This window comes from Nyctibius grandis, chromosome Z, assembly GCF_013368605.1.
Source record: "Nyctibius grandis isolate bNycGra1 chromosome Z, bNycGra1.pri, whole genome shotgun sequence".
In the NCBI taxonomy this organism is placed as follows: Eukaryota; Metazoa; Chordata; class Aves; order Nyctibiiformes; family Nyctibiidae; genus Nyctibius; species Nyctibius grandis.
This window is the reverse complement of record NC_090695.1, coordinates 50,719,023-50,738,755: the sequence shown is the minus strand read 5'-3', so window position 1 is coordinate 50,738,755 and position 19,733 is coordinate 50,719,023. Positions and strand designations below refer to the sequence as shown.

At 40.6% G+C, this 19,733-nt stretch overlaps 1 protein-coding gene across 1 annotated transcript in view; it reads right to left on the bottom strand.

Moving 5' to 3' along the window:
- SNX2 (sorting nexin 2) overlaps nt 1-18,623 on the bottom strand; it is a 36,966-nt gene extending 18,343 nt beyond the window's left edge. The window contains 2 exon segments of the mRNA XM_068422890.1: nt 8,769-8,886; nt 18,509-18,623. Coding sequence (XP_068278991.1) covers nt 8,769-8,886; nt 18,509-18,616 — 226 coding nt within the window. The 5' untranslated portion in view covers nt 18,617-18,623.
- Nucleotides 18,624-19,733: the final 1,110 nt, after the last annotated feature.

Sequence of the window (19,733 nt, the reverse complement as noted above, 5' to 3'; positions counted from 1 at the left end):
GTGACATTTGAGCCTCTAGTGCATAATGGGTTAAAGTAAGATTAATATTGCAATTTTTTTTCATACACTGTTAGGTAGAGTCTTTTAAAGTAGTTACAAGTGATAAGTAATTTATTTCTGCATGAGATATTGTGAAAACTAATGAAATTTTTTTTACCACACAAGCAGCTTCTTCAGCACATGTACCAATTTTAGTTTTTACACTCTGAACAACAGCTGATTTAGTCTAATAGGCTGATAACTGAGCAGACCAAGCCACATGTTAAATAAAGTTACACAACCATAATACACCCCCGCCCCTGCCAAAAGCCCATAACCTGTAAAACAGAAATATTGGCAGGTGAGGCATTCTGACTAGTAAGACTAAATATCTTCAGTCTCTATCTATCTTCAGTCTCTTTGGGGCTTAAATCAGTTCACTAGAAACTGAATACTTTCTTCAGACTGTAGACAGTTCATCTATCTCTAAAGAGGATGTAAATCTCTGCTCTACAAATCCCACATGCTTTCTGCCACTAACTGGTTTTGACCACTGTCAAACTACACACTTCCTGGGTATAGAGAAGTTCCTGTTCTAGTTTAAATAACTAATGCTGTGGTTCTTGCTAAACGTGCATTTTCAAGAATTCTAGTTCCTTAGAAGACAATAATGACCTCAGAACAGTCATTTGGTACCAAAATTGACTTCCCAGCTGATCTCAAGTCTTGTTACAAACCAGACTTCCTGTGGCAAGTACTTCACCAAGCAGGTAAAAAGGCACTAAACCAGATCCACTCCGAGTTATACGAAGTTGCCAAAAAGGTTTACTATGCAATTTGGAAAAGAGCTGTGCCTGCAACTTCTGTCTATACGAACTACTCAATTATCAAAAGAAAGTAAGCCATCCTTCTTCCAAACTTTTCAAATTCTGGTGCATGAAATAAATATAACTAGTCTTTACTCAACGGTTAAGAAAAGAGGAGTTTTAAAGATAATAGCTATCTTAAAATTCGTAAAATAGTTATATTACATGTAAAAAAAAAAAAGAAGTCTCATTTTTGTCCCATGTACTATTATTTGCTTCTCCAGAATAGCCTGTAATCTACTAGCAATGTAAAAATAGAACCGGAAATAGCATCCAATGAACCATACCATTTATTACTGCAAAAAGGATTACTATGATCTTTCATAATCAATATATCAAAACCACTCGGCTTTATCCCTGCGGCTACTTAGAGATACTCTGTTAGTCAGTTCTGTTTCCCATTCTTCTGTAACACTTTTTTTGCCACTCCTTGAGTTTTTAATAAAGTAATAAAACCACACTTCTCTATTTCAGGAATGAAAGTGACTGTGTGCCTAAATTTTATATGATACTGAAGCTCAAAACAAATTGAAAAAACAAACTTCAAGGTCACTATGCCTTAAACTGGTTTGAAGCAGATGCTCATTCTGGCTTGAGGCTGACAAAGCTTTCTGTCATCACTTTGTTTCAGGGCATATCACAGAATTGCTGAGCTTGGAAAGAACCTCTGCAGACCATCTAGTCTAACCCCTCTGCTCAAGCAGGGTCAGCTAGAGCAGGCTGCTCTTGACCACATCCAGATGGGTTTTGAGCATCTCCAAGGATGGAGAATCCACCTCCTCCTTGGACAACGAGCACCAGCACTTGACCACCCTCGCCAATTAAAAAAAAAATAAATCAAAACAACAAAACCCAGTGTTTTTTTCTTATGTATTAGCTGCATTTCAATTTGTGCCTGTTGCTTCTTGTCCTGTTGGTGGGCGCCACTGAAAAGTCTGGCTCCCTCTTCTCCATTCCCTCCCATCAGATATTTACACACATTGCAGGATTCCTCCCGAGGCTGTTCTCCAGGCTGAACAGCCCCAGCTCTCTCAGTCTCTACTCATATGTTGTACACTTCATGCCCTTAATCACCTTCATGGCCCTGCGCTGAACTCACTCCGGTCTGTCCATGTCTCTCCTGTATTGGGTAGCTCAGACCTGGACTCAGCACTCCAGGTGTGGACTCAACAGGGCTGAGCAGAGGGTAACGATCACTTCCTTTAAACTGCTGGCAATACTCTTCCTAATTTCAAATTACAGATTTCCATAGTACTTTAAAACTAAACTTAAAAGCAAGTACCTTTTTGTATTCTCCATTTTTAATATGAACGAAGATTATCCTAAAGCTTTCTTTGAAAAGATTTATTTTCCTACTATTGCTTTATTCTTACTGCTAAACCTTTCTGAAGAATCCTGCTGATGCTTCCTGCCTTCAAATGCCACAGCAAGGATACTGCACCTTAAACCAATAAAGAACTTTAATTCAAAACCTCAGATCAGGTGGGAAGTCATGCTTTTTCAACAGAGGCAGTTGCAAAAAAAACTTTTACATAGGTAGAACAACAACATTTAAACTTGGAAAAGAGGTAGTTCTCTCCTTTGGTAGCTACCATCATTCAACTTATGGGTCATATGTTATACAAATGACTGTTCCACAGAAACATTTCTCAGAAAAAGATATATATATATAAAACGTTATATATATTACATAATATGATATAATATAAAAATTTTATAAAATAAAGCCATTCCACTTCAATTCTTCCTTTTTTCTATCACCACCTATATTCCAGCATGTGTGTTTGGGAAACAAACCATTAATCACCACTAAGTATTTCTCTGTACCTTCCAACTTTAGACAGGCTTATAAAACAAGCCATGAAACAATTCAAAGCACGCAGATTTCTCACTTTCATCAGCTGAGAAAACATTCCTGTTACTGTAAAAGTATGACTTCCTGAAAAAAGTGTGATTTCAATATAACAAAGCAGTACTGCTATCAGATAAAATCGAAGCACACTCCTTCCCAGCACTCCTCTTTTTCAGACTTGCATCCACACACCCATTAGCATCATGAACTGATCTAGGTTGTGTGTCACATGAACTCCAACCAGTATTAGCCCACTGCTACCGCTCTGCGGACAGCTGAAGATACTGCTAAACTGGTGCATTATTTCTGTAAAACAAAGCAGCAGGATGAAGCAGTCAGAAAGGCAAGGAGGTTTCCTTTCAGCAAGACTAGCAACATTAGACTTCATCCACACCAGTATTTCTAAAGCTGCGCAACCTCAGGTTGGTTGGGCACAAGCAAACTTTTAAAGGTGCTGCCTACTAGCCCTCCTTTTCTATTTTCCTGAAAGAACTTACCCAGCTAAAATAGTATCTGTTTGTTTGATAGCAGCAGGTCAGTTCTTTTAGGAAGAAGAAAGAGAATTTATGCCATCCTCCCTCCTGTTACCTTTCACCCCCAAGTTTGCATGCATCCCAGATATTATGTAAATCTAGAAGAGCGAAATGGAAAATATGGTGGAAGGAGGTGAGGGCACAGAGCAGAACAGAGACAAGGATGTTGTACTTTTTGTTTAAAGCACAAGTATTAAAAGATTCTGAAGGGAAGAAGAACTATTAGCTCTACATAACAACAGCAGTCTCTTACACTTTCCAGTTAATTTTTTCCCCTCAGAAAAGCAGTCTTTGAGTAGTACATAAGCTACAGATCTATTTCTGAAGGAAAAGATTTGTTCTGATGGACTTTGGCATTTATGCTTCTTATATACATTCTTTTACTTTGAGAAATCAGATGACATGGTCTAGATTAAAAAGTTTCACTGACAATTCTTCTGTTTGTTTGTTTTCTTTTTTTCCCCCATGGAAAGATGAATTTAGTAGGTTTCAGAGTAGAAGCTATGGCACTTTCAGAAAAAAATTGCTTGATTTATTCATTTTAGATTCCCTGAAAACTTAGATATTAGGTTGTGGTTTTGTGGGGGTTTTGTTTTTTAAATATTCTGTACTAGTATTTGAATGAAAAATGAAAACTAGAAGTCTTGCTTTCCTGGGGAGTTCTCAAAAGCATAAGCTCTTCTTGCATAAAAAACTGCTCTGCCCAACTTTTAGGAGGAAAACACCGAGATCCAACACTTACATCAGCTATGGCAGTTATCAGCACATACTAAGCACTCCCACAAATCTAATGCTGTAAGACTTCTACACATAAATACCTACTTTACAATAATAATAATAACTGTCCATAAGCAGTCTTTGTTAGGGATCACTGTCAAGATGCTTAGCGCCAAAAAAACATGAAAACAACTCATCCTGCTGCAGAAGACAATTATTTATGCTTAATTAACATTCTACAGCCAACTACACCAAGTTTCTATCAGCACTCAAGCATGGGGCTCAATCTCGGCCTCAGACAGCTCTTGTTTCCTTACTTTGCACCACTAGCATTTGTCAAACCTCATCTTAGAAAGTGCAAGTTTGCAATTCCTCCCTAGCAGCTCACTTCAGCTAACTAAATTACTTTTACTGGTCACATTTCCAAATGTCAGACCTATAAAATTCTGGCATGGCTTAAGTGTTTAAACTGGCTTATTACCTTTGAAAGTTTACTCAGGTGATCCCATAAACACAGAAGCAAACTGAAGTAGAAACTGTTGTCCATAACAGAGGACAAGTTATTAAAAAAGGGCTTCTCCAGGTGTAGCAATATTTCAGAGACAGATATCCTAACAGAACTGACTGTGACTCATAGCCCATGACCCTTATTGTTATACCAGGAGTACTAAGAATAATCTTAGTGAGAACAGGAATAGTTTTAACAGAACAGCCAGCCACTAATAAGGCCGCCTTCTGACTTCAAAACTGCAGGTTCACATAGTTTTGTGCATTTGTATCTTGTAGAACTGAACAACCAGCTTCTAAAAAGCACCAAGGCATCTGCACTAAACTCTTCTGATCAGACACACCACATGGCAACAGCCTGACAGACACCATCAGCTAGAAACTTTTGTTGTTCAGCTGGGCTTAAAGCACAAGTCTTGTCTGGTCCACAGAATTAGCATCTCCTTTTCTGTAACAACTCCCAAGAAAAAAGTCTAAGACGAATCTATCAAGACCTGAAGAAAAAACAAAAATCCAACAAAAATCACCTCCCCAACACTTTGACTTTTCCCCAGGACACAATAGCTGGATATTTGCATAAGATGATCCATTCCCAAACACCTTTCAGAGCAGAAATAAAAAAAAGAACATCAAAAGTAATCTTTTACCAGACTAGGGGAGAGGAAAAATTGTAATTTTTCCATGTTTCTGAAAATGGCAACAGAGCACTGATACAACTTCACAGCCCTGCTCGTCATCTACGAGCACTAGAGGCAGAAGGCACAGACACTTATGTCCTGCACAGGCAGTCCATGGCATGTTTCTGCAGTTACATACAGAACTTTAGGCTGGCATTTTGAAAGATTAATTCAGTATCTAGTTCTTCAATCTACAGGAGAAGCTTATGGGCAGCCAGGTTTTAAGACACCTCAAAGCCCCTCAAAATATTCCTAATACTACCTGATTTTGAGCACTGACCATTATGGTCTCCACACGTAAGAGCTCTACAAGATAAAGTAATACTTTCCTGGCCAAATAATCAACGCACTGACTTTTATTCTAAGGGTGAAAGTGCTTAAGAGGGTTTAGCAAGACAGTTTGTTTTTTCACAGAACCAAGAACCACAACACTAATGAATGCAGCAGCAAAATTTACCAGTCTCCAATGACAGATGGAAAACTCATTTTCTTCCACCTTTGGAATCCAGTTTTAACAGTTCAGCCAAAGCACTTATGAGTCACCAGAGACAAGGTAATGAATATCTAAACCATGTTATTGCATATACTATCCTGTTGCTGCCACAGAAACACAACAGCAAAGAGGTTTTAAGAATAGTCTAAAAAGCCTAAAACCCCCCAGATTCTGAACTGCATTAAAACAGTATAGGAAATCATATAATTTGTTCTCTCTCACCTCTTTTTCTATTAGGTTGCATTATTAGATGGAATAATGAAAGAGATCTATCAAGCCTACAATAGCTAGAGAGGCATACCTTCACATTTTTTACAAATAAGTCTGCAAAACTAGAATTGTTTATGCCCCGAGAGAGTCAGAGTCTCTCCTTTCAGAAACCATCCATATGATTTCCTCACCTGGATTTCATAGTGTCTAATAATTCAATATGAAGGAACAACATAAGTTAGAAAGCTGTGGAACCTTATTCTCTTCCTCTCCAGTTAAGCGTTCCTGTAAGCTGGGCAAAGATAGGTTTCTTTGGAATTTCAACATGTTGAAGAAAAAAACCCAGTCACCCTCACTTGTAATTAAGTCCTGCTTTCACAGAAAAGCCAGGCTTATGCAATAATGCTGAAAGCACGAAAATAGACAACTTCTGTTGCCATCTCACATTGTTTCTACTAATTGCAAATCTGTATCAGTAAGTTAATCAAATGGATTAACATTGTAGTCTAGCAAAACAGTCCTAAGAAAGAAAAAACAGTTATACTTGTGAGTGCACATCACTGGAACACAAATTAGATGACATTTTTGAGAATGCCTTTGCTGACAGTGATACAAAGACAGAAGTTCATCACTAGAGTACAACTTCCTGCTTAGAACAGGATACTGTGAAAGATGTCATATTATGGCTTAGTCTCCATATATCACTCTTGTTTTTTCCCCGTTTGAGAGTTTGTACTAGCCTCAGTCTGTATATAAATTGACTTTTTAGAAGACCAGTCTTCGTTGTGCTAGACATGCAGTACATTAAATGCTTTCAGTTCAGTGTTGCATGCATTTAAGAGAATGTCTTCCATAGCAAAACTCAAACTCGTTAAATCAGTTGTGTTTTCCTCACAGCATTCATTTAAATTAAAACAATCTGTCTGCTAACATTTGTTCCTTCTGTCTGGTTCCCCTCAATATTTACTCCAGCCACCCTTTTTCTTAGTATTATCCAAAGGAGAATTGGCTTTCCTAAAATATCCATGCCAGATGGCTCTATGGTTATAAAAAGCTGGCTTTATATACCGAAGGTAAATAACCAAATTACTACTATTAGAAAGCTTTGTTGCTAAAGCACTGCTGGTCTTTGTAAGTCATAAGATCAGGTAATATAAATACAAAACAAGTAGGATTACCCTGTATTCATTATTCTCTCTCTCTCTCTCTCAAAACAATTCCAGAGAGTTAGTAAACTAGTCAATATATTCTAAGAGCGTCATCAGCAAATACAAGTTCAAATATACGCAAATATAAATGTAGCAAGTTGAGAACAAAGGTAATGGCCATGTGTATATAACTATGTATACAAAATAGCTCAGAACTGAAGGCTATGAAGTTTCTTTTCGAATTACTATATCAGGGAATCAATGAAGATGAGATGAGGACTGTATGCAAAGCAGACTGCCAACTGACTCACTCAATATGTAGTAATAGGAAAAGTGTTAGTATTGAGAAGCAGCATTCAGAACCACCTTTAGACATACATAAGACACTCCAAATATTACACCACCTTTCTGGAATAGCTAATGTTCCTACACCTGTAACTGACAGCAACCACAACCAGCATTAGGATAGTCAAAAAACAACACCAAAGTAGTGACTGATTAATGAAGCATTAGAAATGTGCTGTCCATTGACTGATTATTTATCAAAACTTTCACACTTCTTTCTTCAAAACATGCAGTACTGTCAAGTCATAAAGACAGAATCATGCACTAGTGAAATGATAGGACTGATCCCATATGCCAGTTTGTTACCTTTTTGTAATAACAAGAGAGTCTTATCGAAAAGGAAATACCCTCCAGCTTGCAATACAATCTGAATTATATTTCTTTGATTGGAAAAAAGACTGGGACACCTTATATATTGTTATTACGTAGAAAACTAGGATGTAATAAGTTAGTCATGTTTTTACACACAGATTTGAATACTGTTAATTACATGATAAATATTGTTATCACTGTCGGCGGAACACATTACTAACCAGCTAACACTGCCACACTATGCACTGACAGTACACACCAGAAAAACTTGTATTTAGTAAACAAATTTAACTAATGCTATGAAGTCCGACAAGAAAAAATTCACACATCATTGTCAAACTACATAAGAAATTTAAGTTAAACTTTTCTATTAAATAAGTTTCTCAAATTGCCACTAACTTAATATATGAGAGAACAATTAATAGCTACACTACAAAAAATATATAACATCAAAAGTGTAATAGAAGTGTTTACACCTGAGACAACACATGCAAATCTGGTGAAAAAATATTCCCAATTTTAATTTACCAATACAACTGTAACAAAACTCATCTAAGCCTGAAAAGAAGTTACATTATCACTTTGTTTCCACTACTAAGCAAGATTAAGTTTTCTACTTCAAGTTTGAAATGAAAGGTGACACTCCAAAACAGTTTTACAACCACACACAATCAATAACTAGATGTGTTAACAACGGTAAAACAAACAACTTTGGGCAAAGAAGAATCTTGGCTATTTTTCCTTTTTAGTGTGTTACCTCTCCTGCAAGTTGATAAACCTGAAAACATACTGCAGAAGATCATAGGACTTCAATTAAATACACAACTGTTGAACTCAGGAAAGAATGACTGATGATGGCCAGAGGCACTAATTCATTACTTAATGAATTTTCCAGGAAGCATACCTTCAACAGGTTAAGCAACAGTTAAGATTTGCTACAATACTAAATTGCGTAAAATTAGAACTGAAGTTTCTACTGCTGGGTTACTGCTTCATATTTCCTTACAGCCAAGAAAAAGACCTTTTACAGCATAAAAAGGTTTTAACCCTCCTTCCTAGAAAAGCACATTCCTTTCAGACCAAGAGCAAAAGAGTTTATGCAGAGACATTACAAGAAAAGAGCAATTACCAGCAAAGAGGTCTTCTCTGTCATCATCTAGCATGATTTCTGACGGCTTTGGACCATTGGAGTTTGTGCTGAGGTCTTCTGCAGGAAGACTTGCTGGCTCTGGAGATGAAGGACTTGACTATTTAAAAGAAAAGTGAAATAATTAGTAGAGAACCAGTTGCCGTGTGTTAGTACATAAGAATTATTGCAACAAATATTCTTTCATTGGAAAGAAACAAGGCAAGATGTACCAAAAGGAAACCCTGTCAGCTATTTCCATTTCCTACTCCTAGCATGGTAACAATGAACAAAGGATATGAGCTAGTCAACAGCTCTTTTCATTTCTCTGTTGCAGAGAAAAAAAGTGTCACCCATTTCCTAAAGATTAATTAACATGAAACAAAAGCTGCTACAGAAATAAGTTTATTAGTATTGCTGAATGTAATTTGATTTTTATGTTCCTTTTGGAGAGGCTTGTATTTAGATTTGGATTTGCACAGAGGAAACATAAAGAAAACTCCAAGGGCTCTATACCAGTTTTTCAGAGATTTTTTAAAAGAGTGTGTTAATGCCATTCAAACAATTCAAGGCTGCTTGCAGCCATAAGAAATTTTGGTATCTTTGCAACAGGTTGAATTTGGGGATACTGCCACAGAGCATCACATTGTACTGACATAGAAGCTAGGCCTGCTGTAGATGCAGTTCTTTTAATTCACTGAAGACTAGAACTTGCCCTGTAGAAAAGAGAAATACTTGAAGACACTCAGGAAAATTAAAGCAGTACTGAAGCTGGGCTACCAAATGTATAGCTTACTCACAAAATAAATACACACCTAACTGAAGATCCGTGCTTCAGCTAGAAAATCCTTGTTGAATAAGTTATCAACTATGGTTATTTCAATAGTTCTAGAAAATTTGCAAGACTCACTGCTCACAACTTCATCCAACACAGTTAGCTAAGGAGTTTTCAACAACAGCATATTTATTCATGATTGCATGCACTTTAAAATGAGCATCTGAAAATTGTGTCACTACTTGCTTCCTAGTTTTGCATAGAGTTGTCATAATTAAGTTCAGAACCAGAATTCAAAGCAGCATACATTTCAGGCTACACTTCAACAAACACCACAGGCTACAAAAGGTTTAAAAAACCTGAAAAATACTGAAAATCCACTGAAAAAAAATCTGTCCAGGTTGTATTTTCACATTCATAAACGTAGCAGAGGCAACAGTTCTAAGGGAGAGGCCTTCCTTATAGCTGGGTCTCCAAGAACAGTGTACATCCTACCATGGAGTATGGCACTGCTGCTTTACTTCAAGCAGCATAGAGCAAGACCCTGGCCCCCACATCTATCCAAACCTCAGTCACCCGAAATTCTGGTACAGAAGAAGCAAGAAACAGTAAAAATCCTGCCAGAGAAATTCAGACATAGTACAAAGTAGTTTTTCAGAGGATATATGAAATCAAGACTTTCTCAGCCTGGAAAGGTGAGAAGCCCAAGGTCTTCCCTGCTATAGACAGAATGGAGATAAAAGCAAATAGAATCACAGAATCATAGAATCGTTTTGGTTGCAAATGACCTTTAAGATCATTGGGTCCAAGCATTAATCTAACACTACGAAGTCAGGCACTAAACCATGTCTCCAAGCACCATGTCTACACATCTTTTAAATACCTCCAGGGATGGTGACTCCACCACTTCCCTGGGCAGCCTGCTGCACTGCTTGATAACCCTTTCAGTGAAGAACTTTTTCCTGATATCTAATCTAAACCTACCCTCGTGCAACTTCAAGACATTTCCTCTTGTCCTATCACTTGTTACCTGGGAGAAGAGACCAACACCCACCTTGCTACAACCTCCTTTCAGGTACTTTTAGACAGCAATAAGGTCTCCCCAAGCCTCCTTTTCTCTAAACAACCCCATTTCCCTCAGCCGCTCCTCATAAGACTTGTTCTCCAGACCCTTCACCAGCTTCATTGCCCTTCTTCGGACTCTCTCCAGCACCTCGATGTCTTTCTTGTAGTGAGGAGCCCAAAACTGAACACAGCATTTCAGATGTGGAATACAACAATACCAGAAAATTTGTAGTCCTCTAAACGAGATTATGGTTGCAACAAGGAACTGCTCCACTCAACTGACAGAAGAGGTATTCCCTTCCCTCTACCAAAGGCTGCCACTCTTTGAAAAGCCCACATATAATGTGGGGAAACCAATAAGCAAACCAAAGTGATGAGGAATGAAAGGTGCAGCCTCTCAAACTGCTTGTTGGATTTTGCCCTAGAGCCTGCAAAGAAAGTCAAGGCAGAAACACATGGGAACTGTATGTAGGTAGTAGAGTTTATAACCTTACTAGCAACTGATCCACTTGACACATATACACTTCTCACTTCATACTAAACCAATGCCAAAACGATCCCACAGCAAAAAGGAGTGCTCTGAGGTAATAAATGTTTATTTGTTCATTCTGTGAAGCATGATCCTTAAGTTGTATCACAAGACTTGCAACTAATTTAGATGAAATGAACTAGGAAATTTAAGAAAACCTTACCACTTGACATGCTTCATTATTCTACAAATGATAGTGTAGATAGTATGTGTCACATGTAATAGTCAACAGTTTTAAGTGATTTGAGAACTCAGAAGTAGCACACTCTGGAAGAAACAGTCTGTCTCTCTAGGCAGTGCTGCATAGAGCTGCATGTTCAAGATCTTGTACTTCATCTAGAACAGCAGAGCACAGAAGTGCTTGATTTCCCTGTAAGTTTCAAGCAGTTTAAAGTTTTATCGGCAAGAGCAATTCTTCATGAAAACATTATACATACCGATTCTGAACCAGTTTTGCTGCTATTCAACTTTGGACAGCTACTCACATTTTGATAGATCTGAGGTTTAGGACATAGTGGGGACCCCATACTACCACAGATGCAAAATGACATGTAGTTCATGCTTGTCAATTCACCTCCATGAAAAACAGCTGTAACATGGCCAGGTACAGGGAAAAAAAGCCTTCCTGATCACTTGTTCCACACAGCAGATGGCTTTCAGCTTTATCCCTTAATTCTGCTCTTGATTAATGAGTGGTGGAAAAGAGTCCTCGGAGAATACTCACACCTTCCAGCTATTCCCCCAGCCTATCTTCTCAGTTTTATCTGTAGTAGTTAGTTACTGATGATTACTTTTGACTATACCTGGCTTCTAATCACAAAAAGAAACCCTACCAGGCTCAAGATTCTTCTTGAACACCTAAACCTGATCAATGTATGGCATAATATGAAAACCCAAATATTTACATGCCTAAATCGACAAGTTAACCAGAGGCCAATACAAAGCCATTCCCACTTTGAAGAAGGAACGCAGTCTTCCCAGGAATAGCCATAAACATGTAGAAAGACACCAAGTCCTAGTAGGATTATGGATCTCTTTCTGTCACTAAGCTGGGAAAGATTCTGCCCTTGGCATTATTCAAGAAAGCCAAGAATTCTGCACTGGATACCAGGCTTCACAGCTGTAGTTAGCATGAATCAGTCACAGAGGGCTTTCTCCAAATTTCACATACCTTGGTTGCCACAAACCGCAACTGGAGAATACTCACAAAAGGAGAGGACTTGAACAAATAGACTGTAGGGAAACCTCAGAAAGCAAGGTTTATTCATGCAGCTGGTATAATTTGTATACAAGACACAAAGTCTAGTAGTGACTCTTACAGGAAGATTTTCACTGAAACAGAAGTTCTACCTATGTGTTATTTATTTTAGAAATATATAATAAATTTACATTTGCTATAAATCTCAAGTTCTGTTTTCAATAATATAGATATTGAAGTCTAGTTTTGTGGATGATTTACAGGTAAAATGTCTTTCCTTTAAAATACTCATTCAGCTGTGTACTCGTTTTGGCCTGGAAAGAGTTAATTTCCTTCATAATAGCTTGTATAGTTCCATGGCTTGGATCTGTGATCAAAACAGTGTTGATCACATACGTATGTTCTCATTACTGCTGAACAGTGCTTACACAGCACGAAGGCCTTCTCTGTTTCTCACTGCTCTGCCAGCAAGTAGGCTGAGGATTGCACAAGAAGCTGGGAGGGGGCACACTGGGACAGCTGACTCCAACTGACCACAGGGAGGTCCCACACCATGTAACACCATGCTCAGCAATAAAAGCTGGAGGGAAGTAGAAGGAAGAGGGGACGTTCGGAGCGATGGCATTTGTCTTCCCAAGTAACCATTAGGCATGACAGAGCCCTGTTTTCCTGGAGATGGCTGAACACCTGCTTGCCCATGGGAAGCAGTGACCAAATTCCTTGTTTTGCTTTGATTGCATGCGCAGCATTTGCTTTACTGATTAAATTGTCTTTATCATGACTCACGAGTTTTCTCACTTTTACCCTTCTAATTGTCTCCCCTACCCTGCCAGGGGAGCAAGTGAGCAGCTGTGTGGGGCTCAGCTGCCAGCTGGGGTTAAACCACAACAAGCTGACAGCTCAATAAGGTATTTCCTGGCCTACTAATCTTTCAGGAGCTCTTTAGCATTTTTAAACAGCTGTCATTCTCTGACAAGATAAATTAAGGATGGGGTTAAATATCTTCACAAACAGCTGGGACTTTATATGAAGAAGACAATGTGTAGAAACTCCTTAAAAATGATTCATGGTCTGAACACTCACTGTAACTTCTGTGTACAGTATTAGCTTGCTTAAGAGCTTTGCAACAAAGTTTAGTTTGTTACCTTCAAAAGTTATCTTCAAAACAGACACAGTTCTTAAGAAACTATGAAAACCTAGAAAGTGAGAGTCCTGAATGTATCAGAAACTGGAGTCAATAATTCCTAATAATCTGATTATTTTACACAGTCAGTGGGTCAGACAATGCTGTTCAGCCTCTCAAAAGAAGCACCCATGCACTCAAACAACTCTTAACATACTAGGCTGTTCCAGTTACACCCTACTGCAGGTGCAAGCTAAAAGACAGTACCCCAACTTCACTCTTTTATTTCTAACAAAGTACAGCTAAAATGGCAATTAAGATGGCTGTCAGAGGAGTTAGTAGTTAGCACAGTGAAGATCTGAGTATCAGACAAGATATGGAAGATGAGACTAACCAAAAACCTCATGACTCAGACACACACAGACAGCATGGATGTTTAGAAATTTTAAACTTACTTGATGTCAACAATTCACAAAATGTCACAAATATGTCCATTTCCTGAAAAGTTCACGTCTGTGAAATTTCTAAGCGACTCCTGAGCTGGAAGTAACTCAGGTGAAGTATCCAACAGACAAGATACCCAATGGCCAGGACATTCAAGCATGCAGAACGGCCAGGATCCTGCTTTGCTTGTTTTCTAGAAAACAAGTTTCTGGTGAGATGCCTATGGGCCCATTCCAGTTTGCAATGGCAATAACAAGATCAATTTTCCCCTCTTTTATTGAGCATTACATTCGGTAATAACTAATTATTATATAGCTTTGACTTACCAAGAGACAAGAACAAGTTCTCACATTTGCTGTTGGCTGAAATCACAGCCCTAGACATTTGGACATTCTCCCTTCTCTTAATAGGAGGGTCCCCCCAAGCCAGTTCAACTACTTGTCAGTCACAACACAGTAGTCTGACAAAAGCTGACCACCGTGCTACTCTAGTTGTTCAAGTTAACCTGGCTCATTGTCTGAAACAGGGTTACAGAAGCTCACAAGTCACGGCATCAGCAAAGAGAATAGACTCAACAGTAGGACAGCAACATTTTCAGCAGAAAGCAATCACACTAGAAGGAATGCCTCCATGCTTCCCTTACAGCCTGGATTTAACACCAAGGAACAAGACACACGTTTCCAGTAGAATTACAACAATTAATCTTGGATACAGACTTACTTTTCTACGAAGTTTAGTATAGTGTTGAAGGCCTTAATATCTTCCTCTCAGATATTCCAATGGGATCTTTACTGCTTCCTCTATAATTGTCACTGTTAAATTCAATGGATATTATTAAAGACATATGGACTTTTGTGCCTATCTAATTTTTGCCTTCTGTGCAAAAACCAAATGCATATTGCAGATCTCTGACATCAACTAACAAACCGGCAATGAGATTATATACACTCCCTGCCCTAAACGACAGTCCTTGATAGATTACCACATCTAGTGCTTACTCATTGTTTTCAAGTGCCTCCATGTGTCCTTCCATCAGAAAAAAAACCCCACAGGAATATAAATACTGGTTGAAATGAGTAGGTGGTAGCTTAGCTACAGGTTCACATGGCACCTGCTTTACAAAAGACAGAGACAGCAATACAGGAATGAGTGAGAAGTCTAGGGAAAATAAAGTAACAAGTGACACAACAGATAAACAAGGAAGGTGGCAGAGAAACAGACCAAGGCAAGGAGGAAGAAGGAAGAAATGATGAAATGACAGGAACACTAAACATACCATTTTTCATAAAATCAAACATATACTTTTTTCATATATGTCATCAAAACTGACTTCCATACAGCTGTTTGCGGTCTCACCTAGCAGTGGCAGAGGACACAGACAGCAAATTAGCAATTTGTTGATTACAGCCTTATAACAGGGGATGATACTTCTCATAATGCATCATTAACTTCCAGAACTTCTTGTTGTGCATATCATGGACACCTTATTTTAAAAACAAAACAAAAAACCATGCACTTGAAAATTTAGCAAGTAGATAAGTCCATGGTAGATTATTAATGTTGTAATGCTACCTAGGGCTCAGGAAGTCCTTGAGCTACAAAAACCTGATAGCTGGGAAAGCACTGCAGGTGACTACCAGCACATACATATAATCATCAGCAATATTCACACAGCATCCACCATTGAGTATCACTGTAAACACAATCTTGGCTTAGAGAATTTGTCTGATTCAATCTGGCTGTTCTCATTGATGAAAGCAACTCTGCCAGCTAGAGACCACTCAGCAACCATGAATTTAATGGAGGCAGTCCTCAAGACATTACAATATGGTTGGCACAATGAAAACCAAATAATCATTCAACTACTCTTAGGCACTGTGGATATCCGACAAGGCAACAAGCACCCCACCAGCTCAGATAAGCTACTGCTCAGCATGGTGCCTGTAGTTCATAGGTGCCTTATGCTCACAGAAACAGGAGCATTCTCATACTTTGCCACCCACCAAGTTTTGAAGTCCTAGAATGTTTTCCGCCTGCACCTCAGAAGTGCCAGGTGTTACAGCTGAGTGTGATCTTCTAACGTTATATTCTAGAATTAAGAGGGTTTAATTCAAGACATTAACTTTCAGTATGTGCACAAAGAAAGTTAAAGCTCCAGCTTCTTTTTCTTCGTATCAGAGAATTCAACTTGAATTAAACAATATTCTCCATTTGATTATACAGATAAGCCACTGAAGTCGGTAAGCCTTCCTGTATTTAAATATTTCATATTTGCTGTTCATAATATACATTACATTTATGTTTTGTCAGAAGAAACTCAGACGAGTTGCACATGTTTTCTAAATGGAGACTTTGTTAACATGGAAGCTTTTTGGAAGACCTACTAGAAATCTTATAGCTTCTCCACTGCACAACCAAATCATAGGTAAGAAAGGAACAGCATGCCTTTTGTGAGCCGCAAAGAGAACGAAAACAAGAAAAAGTAGGAGGGGTGCTGAAATTAATCACACAAAAAGCAGATGGACAGCTCCAAGGTACCCTTTCAAAGTACCACAGCCTTCATATAAGTTGGCTTTGGACCTCACCGTCCCTTGCCATGTTCTCTCCTTTGGTATCACCAAACAAATACATGACCAACTACGAAAAGCACGATGCCATTCCGTTGTTAGCCTAGAACTTCCATGGCCATTTAGAAACAGCTACTTCATTTACAGGATTAAAACACCACTCAAGACAGAAGTTTAATTAGGCCCACACCATAAGATAATCGTTCTTCTCTGGACTAAGGTGCCCTATACACTTGAGTTAAACTATCTATGTTCAAGCTCGTGAGAAGTTCAAAGTCAGTTTTCGTGATCTCTTCCAAATTTGCAGGGAAATCACAAGATTAATGCTCTTCCCTAAATGCTGTAGAAGATTAGACGTCAAAAAAAGCTTTATTGACAAAGCTTTTCAAAGCTTCTCTTTAAGCAAAGAGGCTTCCCCTTTCTACTTTGTTACTTTCTTCCAGACTGCCTACAAAAATAATGCAGTACAATGCAACTGTCAGCCAAATCATCCAATACAAAGTGCATTTTTTCGCCAGTTTTTGCTGTTAGAGGAGTTTTCAGTAACTATTTTTAATCATTAAGATGAGGACTTCTCATCGTAACTATGATTTAGACACTAAATCTATTGTATCTCTTGCAGCTTTAATTCCAGACCTTATCAGTAAAGACGTTATGTATGTTACACTGCAGTCTTTCTTAGGGCACAGAACAAGACTACAATAATACACACTGTATCACACACAGATGCAGAGAAGTCTATTGATACAATTTTTGTCAAGGGCAGGTTCACATCATTTGCTAGTCCTTCACAGCTTTTTTCCACATATCGTTTTGTACTAATGCACAGATTATGTATCTATAAAAAGAAAAAAAAAATAAAGTGACTTGAGAGAAGGCAAGTGACTTTAAAATACACTTAAGAACCTCTTTGTATACTGGCCTTTTTTGTTAAGGGCAGGCAACAGCCAGAATAAAACAAAGAAACGTGCACTGATCCTATTACTGTAAAGGTCACGGACAGGAAACTCTTCAGGAAAAGAGGAACAGGAACAATTTTATTTTTAAATAGGCAACTGTGTACAGGAAGAACAAAGATCTTCCAGAAGATACTGGCAAAACACACAGGTGAAACATAACCACAACAACTCAGCAAGAAAAGCTCCCCCTATAATAAATGAACACACGAGCATTTTTTCAGAATGACGACCTATTTATGCGTGCAGCTGTTCTGTTTTTGGTTTGGTTTTTTTTTTTTGTTTGTTTGTTTTTTGGTTTTTTGGGTTTTTTGCATTAGACCCCTGACATGGAAAGCAAGCACGGTTTGTTTAGAGATGTATCCACCACAAGTTTTCAGATCTTTCAGAGTCGTGATTCCAGTTCCATCCCGCCTGGCACACACGCCTCCTCCCTCCGCTCGCCCCTGCCTGCCCCTCCGGCCGGGAGGCGTGGGGGCCAGTGCCACCGGGGGCGGGAAGCCAGCCACCGCCGAGCACCGCGGCGGCTGCGGCGGGAGAAGGCTCGGAGAGTCAGTTTCTGCAAGTTTCTGCAGACTGGAAGGAGGTGAAGCCTCGGAAAGAGGCCAAACAAAGCAAAGGGGTTGTTACTAATCCACGCGAAGTCTAAAGGGCGGGGGGGGGGGTGACCAGCGAAACTGGCGTCGTGTGACGAGGAAAGGTGGAAATATTTATTACCCCGGTAGTACAAGAAGGGGGTAAGACGAGGGAAAGCGGCGACCCGGCACAGCGGTACTCGAAGAAAGAGTCTTCGGTTGCTGTTGGCCGCAGCAGAACTGAGGGGAACCACCGAGCCCCCGCGGGGCCGAGGCCACTCGACAGCCGGGAGAGAAGCACCGAGGAGCCGCCGCTCCCGGAACAGAGGCAGGCGGCAGGGCCGCAGCTGGGGGCCGGGCCGGTAAGGGCCGGCGGCCGGGCGGGGGGTCCGGGGCCCCGGTCAGGAGCGCGGCACCGGCGGCCTGGCGAGGAGAGGAGGGGTGGGGAGGGCCCGGCAGGCCATAGCCCGGCCGCGGGGGTCGGGTCCCGCGGTGGCGGGTGAGCTCTCACCTCCAGCGTGGACACGGTGCTAGTGAAGAGGTCCTCGCCGTCCTCCAGGTCCTCCAAGTCGGCGTGCCGCCCCTCCCCCAGCGGCGGGGGCTCCCTCTCCGCCGCCATCTTCCCCTCTAGCCCGGCCGCCAGCACCCCCCACCTCCCCGCGCTCACGTGACGACCGCCCCGCCCCCTCCCGCCACGTGACTGGAGGGGGCCGGGAGCGGGCCGTGAGAGCGCCCACCAGCGCCGGGCCGGGGCCGGGAAGCGGCAGCAACTTCGCCTACCAGTTGCTCGGGCACCGGGGCAGGGCGGCGGGGCCAGCCGGGAGGCCAGGCCGGTACCGCCGTCGCCGCGAAAGAGGTCAACGAAGTCGGTCGCTGGCCGCGAAACCCCGCAAAGTCTTCGTCCCACGAAGGCAGCGCCGACGCGTGTCTGCGTTTTAGGCGACCCGCCTCGGCGTGGAGAGCTGGCTGTCCCGGGGGTCTCCTTGCCTGCAGCGGGCTGGCGTGGGCGCAGCCTTCGGCGGGTGCGAGCCTGCGTGTTGGGTGTGCGGTGTGTGCTGGGCGCGGCGCTGGGAGGAGCAGCTCCTCTCCCACGCCGCTCCTGAGCCTGCGGTACCCCGCGTTGTTCCTCCGGAACGTTGCGAGGCGTTCTGCGTGTCCCTCCTTGTGCGAGGAGCCCCTGCCGCGAGGCCGACACTCGCACCGTTGCAGCCCTCCGCCGTGTGTGCCTTGCACCAACGCGTCGGAGGGAAGTTAAGAAATTTGTTTTCCATTTCATACCAGTCATTGAATTAAGGACTGTTTTTCTGTGAGGGAACGCCACTCATTACACAGTTTAAGATGAGATTTTCTGTGGGGAGTGAAGATCAGAAGTATCATGCCCTGCTCTTGCAGAGCAGTCATTTAATTGGGTGCCGTAGTTTTCACAGCCACTAAAGTAACGTCTCACACAATTAAAGTATTTGTAGGCCCATTCCCTAAGTTGCTGTTTCCAAATTGCTTTTCTCCCCCCCTCCCCATTTGTGAGTTAGCTCACAAATGAAATAAATTCTTCCAAATTTAAAGTTTTAGTACTCATTTAAAAAAAGATGAAGTCAGATGTCAACAGTGTCTATATAGTAAGCATTACCAAGGATACTCACACTTTATTGGAGCTGTTATTGTTGTTTAAGCTATATTGAAAGCAAGTTTTTAAAAGTGTTTTGATTTTCCATATTGATAAAGTACAGGTTTCATCC